Here is a 9,697-nt window from a genome sequence, read left to right on the forward strand (position 1 = left end):
CACTGCTCTTCCTTAGGTCGCGATTTATATCAAAAACTCCTTATATGGAAGGAAACTTCCCAAATTCCTGAATAGTGGGAGTGAACCTCTGGTCCCACCCTGCATACCAGACGTGGAGAGAGGACGAGACAAATTGTCGCACTTTTTTGAGTCACGGTCAGGGGGGAGAAAAAAGTTATTTGGGAATGAGCTACTGGGCTGACGTAATGTCGGTGGTGTGAGGTTTTCAGATAACAAAACTTCTCCTGGCATGTCAGCATGTGTGAAAGTCCAGGATGCTATGTAAGACGTATCTAAGACAATGTATTAGTGGCGCATAATATGATTTAAGCTGGCAGTCAGCTGGACAGGTCAGGGGGTTCTTTCTTTATCTTATTTCGACAAAAATATGTACAATAGGCTGCTTTATGACAGTGGTACATCAGATTAGTATGACTCCATGAGACACCGACGGTTCCTCCCGACATGGACACATGCTGGAGCCCATCAGTGTTACTACCTGCACTCATCGGATACATCTTTCTTTCTTCTTCAGCTGATGTCTTTGACATCCCCTTGAAAAGTTTGTCCAACATATACTGTATTAAATATTGTAAAAGTATGGGGGTTTTGACTGTTGTTGTTTTTTTTAAGTTTTGAAATCTGTCCCACTGACTGGGGACAATCCCACTGACGTTATTCTCCATCTTTCCCGACTATCCATCCAGTATCAAACTACTTCCTTTCAGCAAGTGGGAAGGAAAAACTCCCTTTTAACAGGAAGAAAGCTCCAGCAGAACAAGGCTCAGAGAGGGGCAGCCAACTGCTGCAACGGTGAGGGCAGGGAGACAGGACAAATGACACACTGTGGAAGAGAGCATTGATTTATGAGTATGAATATGCGACCCAGGGACCCAAATTAATCCACCAAAGCTTTACTCTTGTAAAAACTGCAGTTAAATAATTAATACCTGAAATATTTCAATAATATGCACCACTGCTGGTGGATTATAAAAGAAAGTTTCATTCCTAAAAACTCCTTTCCACTAGGATCCATAAATATTAACGTGCTTGCAATGACAGTAGACTGAATGTGGAAAAAACAGAGATATTGTTGAAAGTACAAATATTTTTAAGATGTGCCTCCTAATAATTTGTGCTGTAAACAGATGTTTGATTCATTTTTAGAACGCATATTCGATCGAAGATGAAGATCTATAAGTTATAAAGTCATAAAGGTTTTCATTGAAATTGTGTCGTATGTAGCCTGTGAACTACAATGACAGATTAAATACTTTGGAATTTTTTTAACATTCGAATCCAAGTGAGAACCATCCAATCCTCAGTTGGTCACTTGGATCATTTATTTAGATGTTTGATGAGACACGTTTCTTTCAGTCCATTATATTTTATATAGTTCCCATTTTCAGAGGCTCAAACGTAATTGGACGTTTGACTGAAAACTTTCAGGCCAGGCCTTTTTTATCTCGTCATTTCACAGCAAATTGAACAGATAAAAGATCTGGAGTTGATTTCAAGTGTTGATCTTTCATTTTGCACGCCTGAAAAACCCAACAAACCAGTCAGAGATAGCAGAGACCTTAGGAGTGGCCAAATAAACAGTCCTTAAAAAGAAGGAATTCATTGTCAGAAAGACCCCAGGAGACATCTAAAGTGCATGATAAGATAATTATTTCCATGGTTAAAAAAAACCCCACTACAACATTTAGACACGTGAAAACACTCTCGAGGAAGTAGGTGTGTCATTGTCCAAGTAATGTGAATGCACAGGGTGCAAACGCCTGGTTATACTCAAGAACAGGGAGGACTTTGCCCCAAAAAAAGCCTTCACCGTTGTTTGGATTCACCTTTTATTATGGATGAAGTTTGGAGAAAGAAAGAACAGCCCATGATCCAAAGTACACCATGTGTTAAACACGGTGGAGGCAGGGTTAGTGCACGGGCAAATATGTGTGCCAATGGAAGTGGGTTACTAGTGTGTACTGATGATTTGAAACTAGTTTCACCCACATATTAAAAACTATCCTGATATTTAAAATCATTTATTTGACCAATTAATTTTGAAGCTGAGAAATTCGGGGAGAGGGTTTAAAAATGGCTATAACTCTACAACATTTAATGCAAAATTGTTCTCAAATCCAAGCTGAAACTATCCTGTTTTAACCTGAGCAGAAGAAAGCCCCATAAAATATCAGTGATCTAAGCCCAGGTGTATCTCCTCAGTGTCTGAGCATCCTCCTGGTCATAAATACAGCTGGATTTCTTTGTACATGTAACAGATGATACCGTCATACAGGTGTGCGGCAGGCTGATTCAGTGTGAGGGTAAACGCACCAGAGGGCACTTACTCATCCTGCTGTCTTATGTGATTACATCAGCTGACTGAGTCATAGGAGGAGTGACGTAGGCAAAACATTCTTTAGCCTATTGAACATGTTGCAACCCAAAGGCAATCAGAATTACAACCAGTAGGTGCCGAAAAACTGTTGCTTTACTACACATATGGCCAGTTTAAAAGGGTGGGATTATACTTTTAGACTAGTAAAATGTACTGTTTAATAACAGAGGACCTTTTGTAGCGTGGGCCCAGTAAAATCATAAGAATTATTGATGAATTTGAACCGATATTACTCTCATCATTTTACATCTCTGGTGCAGACAAAGAACACACATGGACAATGTGCACCCCCACATGGACGACATGTGTAAATGCACCAATTAAAAGTCCACCTTCAAACAAAAGGCACAGTTTAGATTAACTACTTAAACCATAAAAGACCTGACGGCAGCCAAGATTTAGATCTTTTTATTTTTCAAACAACTGAGAGATGTTAAACACTGAACAAATAAAGATGCCCCATCAAAACTCCAGAAAAAAACAGATTCTTTTCAACCAGTTGTAGCACTTTTCCATTATTGCCAGTGGTGTTGTTGATGACGACGTGCAGTTTCTCGTTGTCTGCAGCTTCACCCCCTCACTAGATCAGCGCGTAGAAAAAGTAACAGAAAACGGTGCATATACCAGCGTCAGATTGATCGTGGGGATTTGGGATTCTTACGTACAAATCCAGCTCCAGGCAGGCGTGTTTTAGGCGGAAGCAAATCCAGATTCACTGTTTTGTTTTTAAACCAAGGCACATTGGTAGGTAGGAATGGATGACCAAAAAGAATGAATGGACAGAGAGGCTGCACAGAAGCCAATCTTCATTTAAATCATGTGAGAATGGTGGTAGCGACTAAAAAGGGAGTCGAACTGAAGTACTGTCACATGGAAAACGCCAAGAACATTGGATGCGCACAGCTCGCTCTGTGTTTCTCTCTTAAATGTTTGAATCACTGTTTTGAACGGGAGCAAAAGAAGTGCCACCCTCATTCTGCAACTTAAATGATTTCTAAAGCCTGGAAAAAGCAGCTTCGAGAGCCGTAAATGTGTCTGAAATTCGTATTAATCCATGGGCACATTGTGGGAGAATCAGTCAGTTCACACTCGAATGAATGAATCAGTAAAGAAAATGACCAACAAGTCGTCAACTTATGTACAAGTGCATAAGAGGTCTCAATTCTGTACATTCACTAAGGCGGTATAAACTCAGAAAAAAAATATATATTAGCAAGGAATTTCAGAAGGCAAACGATATCTAAAGAAACAGAAAAAGTTCCAGCATTCAAACATGTCCTTGCTTTTGTCATTGAACACCACCAGCAGCTGGGACATTCTTTAATATTTCGGAGAGAATTAATGGATGGAAACATTTGACTGCACTATTTTTTTTCCTTTTTGCATTAGCACCACACTACTTTAAAACGGTTACATCTCCAGAAGAATCTTCATGACCTGGAACCTTTTAGGAGCCGAGCTGATGAGACAGAGAGAGCGGAAATTGGTTGGAGGGTGGAGTCTGGAATGTAAATAACCAAAACAACAAAACAAATCCGCACCGGCCAATCTTAAAGAAAGGACAGCACATGGGCTTCCTTTAACATTTAAGATTCAGCTGAGAGCACAGTGATGCAAACAGAAGAGAAAGCAAAAAGAATCTATAGTTGTTGTTATCGTCCTTTTTTTAACATTTGTTTTGATGAACATCCCGTAAATGAACTGGTCAAAAATAAATAGATGTATATATGATAAGAAGTTTATAATTTACTCTTTTATATCTCACATAAAGCTTCTTGTAACTGCCAAATATGTTCCAGTAACTTCAAACCCTGGACATATTCGGCTCTAACTGTGCTAGATGAACTCTTATTAACATCTTTCTGGGCACCAACATGGTGGTCTGTGCAGGACAGCTAAACCCCAGCCTTCCCTCAGGTTTAACCCTAGTTCAAAACTTCTTGTTAGAAACTAAACAGATTAAAAAAAAAGAAACAGCATCATCCCAGTGTGCCTCAAAGAGGGGTACAATTCATAATATTCAAAAAAAGAAAAACCTCACATTGTTACACCTATTTGGGTGATCTGGGATAATTCTGTCTTCTTTTTTTGCCTTTATGGTTAGCAGCAGTACTCTGCAATACGGGCCTCATTCCTGTGGCTTTCAGTTTGAAAAATAAAACAGAAACAGCCCTTGATATTACAAACTCAACTAGTCTTTTAATCTTTACACTTCTTTTATACCAAAATCTTAATAGATTATCACAGAAAGAGGAAGAGGCGTGGGGGAGTGGAGTTTGGCAGGCCTGATTTTTGCCAAACTCACAGTGAACAAAAAAAAAAAAAAAAAAAAATTAAATCACAAAGTATCTCGTCTCTGTGGTGAGATGAGGAAAGGAGTGGAAAAGTACTGCAACCTTCCCGTACCCCTTCAGTCTAGGCAAACGTATGGCAGGATGTTCAATTTGCTTTCATCCCCGTGAGGGTCCAGTGATATGCAATCTGTCCAATCGTACCAGGTGCCCTTGGTGTCACAAACGCCATTCACCCCCTGCCAGTGCTGTGTGTGTATCCTGTCCAAGTCCTCATCTGTCACGTCCCGGCTCACGCCCGGTAAATCCCCTGTCAAATTGTCCGTTTGGAGAACGTGCATCTTCCGCGACTCCTTAATTTCCTGTTCTTCCCTTTTCAGATATTCCGACATGAAAAAGTGTGCACTAGGGGCCTGAACCCCCGAGGAGTTAAGGACATTGCTCTGAAGGTTCAAGTAGGACTGGATGATTTCATTTCTAGACAGCTCCTTCCAGTTTGTGTGGTGGAAGGGGTTAGGGCTAGGACCTGGGACTGTGGCGGTGGCAGCGCACTGTTGTACAGTGCTTTCAGTTCTCTGCCTAGACTCAGCGAGGTCAGGAGTGGGTGCTTCATCTGTTTGAGAAGGTTCTTTATGCACCAGAGGTTTAATCTGACCTGTGACCGGGTCAAACGTTAATCTGCGTTCTTTTAACCGAACGGGTTTAGTGGTGTCCTCCATTTTCTGGCCATCTAAATTGACAGAGTAATCTCTAGACCTGTACTTCCTCCTTTTATGTTCCGAATTTGGTACGGTTAGCCCATCTGCGTCATCAGACACAACCATAGCTCCCTCAGAAATCTGTCTGTGTGGTTCTGAGTTCTGCTGGGAGAGAGAAGGTGAGGGGGAGACTGATGGGGATTCCAGTGTTGCAGATATGTCTTGTGACGGGCAAAGAGAGGAGGCTTCTGAACTGCTGGCCCAGTGCATTGAAGACCTATTAGAAGAATGTGGCAGCTTGTCAGCATAAGATGAGGCCGGGGACGACACAGTGTGGGAAAAAGATAAGGGAGAGTCCCTGGAGGAAGGGCTTGGGACCGGCGTTCCTTTTGGTGCATATGCTGAAGAGCGCTTGGTCATTGTATCTTGCTTCGTACTCCTTGGGCTGGTAGTGAGACCACGAGGACTTCTGGCTTGATAATAGCCCCCGCCTCCTTCATCCAATCTGGCCTGTTGCTGCATCACAGCAACTTTAATCAAAGAGGAAGTGCTGGGTAGTTTGGCCACCCCGGGAGAGCTGGGGCGAGGCTTGACAGCATTAACAGGAATTCTGTTCATTTTATCATTATCAAGGTGCTCAACTCGAGATCTGTCAGGAGACGGGACAACCTCCTGGTCAGGGAGGGCATCCGGACTGCCTGCAATCCCATTGGTGGGTGGCGTTGAAACAGAGTTATCATATGGGGACATTTTGGAGATTTTTTCTTGCAAGTACACTCCACTGTCTCTGTGCTCTGCCCGCCGCTTGCGGCTGCTTGATTTCTCAGCTTTTGGTGAGTACGTGTTGTGAACGTCATTTCTGATTTTGACCTCAGGGACACCTTTCCCTGGCACAGAAATGTCAGAAGGAGAGGCATCGGTTCTGCAGGGATGAGAACTGCCATTGGTAGAGCCAGGAACACTTGCAGCCACAGCTGGCCCAGGTTCAATCAGCTTTTGCCAGTTCCTCAAGAGTTTCTTAGCTCGTTTAGCCAGGTCTTCATCCTTCGTCTTCTTCCTCACATCATTGATCAACTTTCCTAGTCGAGTTTCCTACGTTAAAAAACAAGCACTAGGATTAGAAACACTATTCAGTTAAACAGTTTGGTATAAAGCAGCAGCTAAGTTCAGTCGACTGTCTTACCTCAAGTGCTTCTTTGGTGATAGGATACTTTTCAAGGCAGGCAATTACTTCCAGTACGACCACCATATTGCATATCTGCAAGGACGATATATAGAGCTTCTAAAACATCACGGTCACACAAAGTGTATATTACCCAAAAATTACTGCTTACTTAAGTAACAACAAAAGAAGCTGTTAATGAGAATTACAATCACATTTATAATATTCTAGAAAGGCCAATGCTGGTGACAATTCAGTGATTAGCCAAGAGCCCTGCACTAATGCTGATCGTGGAAACTCCCCAGAAATTAGACAAATTCAAGGGAATTGAATCGTGCCTGCAACGTGTTTGAGGGGCAAGTTAGCTTAGAAGTTAGCAAGGGGAGGGAGGGGGGCATTAGCTTGTCTGTCTGCTTCAAGAGCAACAAAACGACGTTGCAAAGTAAAGATGGAAGTGTCAACTCACAAAACCTTCTCCTTTGTAATCATTATAACAATAGGGTAGCATATAGACCAAAACGGAGAGCACAAATTAATTAACTTTACGCGAGTTTCTTATCTTGTTGACAAAGTCAAGCGGAGCTCAAGTGTCTGTGAATTTGCCTGTGCTAGCCGATTTAGCCGCGGCTAGCATTTCAGCTGAGAAGGAAGGGTGGACTGTTTCAAAAAACGTAGCTTTAGCCGCTGGAGCTAAGAGTTTGCTAGCTCCCGTCCATGGCTTAGTAACACGAGATTTTTATTAAGATGAAACAGTTTAGGGTGAAAAACAAGTACGAGGTGAAAATAAATTCAGAATGGAAAATGAATTTGGAAGGAAATTAAGCAAATAGTTTTCTTTTTAACGTATACGCAAAACCCGCTGTGGCTAAGTTAGCCGCTAGCATGCTACACGCCAGATTATGGTCTGTCCAGGGTAACGCTGGTAGCTAAATTAGCTTTCAAGCTGTCAACTCAAGTACCCCCATCTCTAATTCCAACTTAAAATATACAATAAGAAGTTTGGGCACAGGAATATAATTAAATAAGAGTTGTCGGGCGAATTCTCAAGTCGAGTTGCCCCAGAGTGCAGGGAAACAAGGTAACTTAAGCTAGATAGCCTGCTCGCTTTAGCGCACTCACATTGCTCTGACTGTCGATGGCCTGCAGCAGCCGTTCCCTCATCTGCTGCGGGGTTGCTGAGACCGTTGTCATTGCCTGTTCGGTGCGATCCGGAGGATGGAGGGAGGAATCCTCCAAAATGAAAACCGGGTGACAATGATGACTCAAAAGCCGCTTCGGGAACACGTCAGGCGTCCGTACAGCATATTTTCTGTCGCCTGTAAGGTAACGGCTCGGCTTATCTCACATGGAGTAGGGAAACGTGTGAGCTATGTTGCCCGTTTGCTGCTGCCTCCTCGGCGCTCTCGCAACTCACTACCAGCTGCAGGATCGCTCCACGGCCTCCTGCTGCATGCCGGGATACGTTGTGTGCGCTTTGACGTCTGCACGTCCTCAAGTAAACATACCTGATACACTCAGGGATGTGCACCACCGCAGGACTCCATCTACTTGTGGTTACACAGTAAACATTGTACAGCAGATCATGTAGTATGTAAACGAATTACGCACTGCCTTTGACCCCTAAATAACAAATACTGATAGTTTTATAAAAGTGATTTGTAGCGCAAAATCTAATGGTTTTCCAACAGTTTCGTGCTGTGTTCAAAATTGTTCGCCACTGTCAGAAGCCAGCTAGCCACATCCCAAAAATACCAAAGCTCCCCCACGTTATCTTCTCCAAGACAGATTTAACCACAACCACTTAGTATTATTTTTTAAAGTGTCTAAACGTTTGCTTTGTTTTGTTTTGTTTAGTTACGCACTCTGTTGCCAAAGCTGCACACATTCTGTCAGGCATTCGAATAAAAGAAACATATGTGTGTGTTTATCGCAACGAAGTACAGTAGTTACTCATGTCTAAAATCGATCCTTCTATATTACAGCATTTCACCAGTAGATGGAGTCCTGCAGTTTCTAAAACAACAAAGCATACGTCAAAGAGCCTGTCCCTGTCCACAGGAGCAAAGCAGGACGGGCTGTGCTAGATTGATGGGGCCATCAGATATGATGCAAGAATGACTTTGCTTTAAATGTGACCCCTTCTTACATTCAGAGTTGTCATATTTCATCAAGGTTTCTGAGATTTTGATCCATATTGACATACTAGCATTACACAGTTGCTGCAGATTTGTCAACAGCACATCCGTGATGTCAGTCACCGCAGCAGAAATTCAAGACATATTAGACCAGACAGCATTTTTCCAATATGCTATTATAGAATTTGGGGGATTCTGTGTGAATCATAGCCTCTGTTTCCTGTTCTTAGCTGGGGTGGCACCCGGTGTGATCTTCTGCTGCTGTAGCCCATCTGCTTCAAGGTTTGATGTGCTGTGTGTTCAGATATGCTCTTCTGCATACTTTGGCTTCAATGAGTGGTCTTCATCCTGAAGATGGTCTGGGCATTCTCCTCTAACCTTTGACGCCAACAAGGCATTTTAGCATTTGGGCATTTTGAAAATGTTTTTAGTAGGTCTTAATATTTTTAAGTAATATTATATGAAGGGCATGTCCCAGAGGCAAAATTTACAAGAATCAGTATAAGTATTATAATTTTAAAAAAAATGCACTTTTACACAGCAGTTGACTCAGTCTTGTAGACTGTAGGCAAGTTAGGATAACAAAGCTTAACCAATAAACAAATAGGAAGGGCATTTCCTCCGTATTTAGTTTTTATTTTTAATGAACATTTTATTTCAGATCTAGTTTTAGTTTTAGTTAAGGATAATCAACAATAAGAAGAGACACATTTAGGGTTAACTGTTGTAACCAAATAGAATTAAAACATTTAATCTCAAACTAATTTCTTGACAACCACAGCATAATCCAATCCACGCAAAGCCCAGAACACATTTAAGTCATAGAAAAGACTGTCCTCTCACCAGCAGTCTTAGCTTTAGTATCCATCCCACATAAAAAAAAGTAGAAACTCATTAAAACTGTTGGTGCGGAAAGAGTGGGAGAGGCAGGGCAACTGAAGTCCTGGAGTGGGTGAGAAAGTCTAAGTTATGCCAGTTATGGGGGCTGCAAACACCATGAAACTACTGCTGCA

The 9,697-nt window shown here is 42.0% G+C and overlaps 1 protein-coding gene across 1 annotated transcript; it reads right to left on the minus strand.

The window, feature by feature from the left end:
- Positions 1–2,807: 2,807 nt before the first annotated feature.
- On the minus strand, positions 2,808–7,999 carry crsp7 (cofactor required for Sp1 transcriptional activation, subunit 7). The gene is made up of 3 exons (XM_080862097.1): positions 7,669–7,999; positions 6,571–6,645; positions 2,808–6,479 (listed from the first exon to the last, which is right to left on the minus strand). Exons 1-3 carry the CDS (start codon positions 7,738–7,740, stop codon positions 4,809–4,811), a joined length of 1,818 nt encoding a protein of 605 aa, XP_080718223.1. The 5' UTR covers positions 7,741–7,999; the 3' UTR covers positions 2,808–4,808.
- Between the last annotated feature and the right edge of the window lie 1,698 nt (positions 8,000–9,697).

Source organism: Rhamphochromis sp. 'chilingali', assembly GCF_963969265.1.
Source record: "Rhamphochromis sp. 'chilingali' genome assembly, chromosome: 16".
Lineage (NCBI taxonomy): Eukaryota > Metazoa > Chordata > Actinopteri > Cichliformes > Cichlidae > Rhamphochromis > Rhamphochromis sp. 'chilingali'.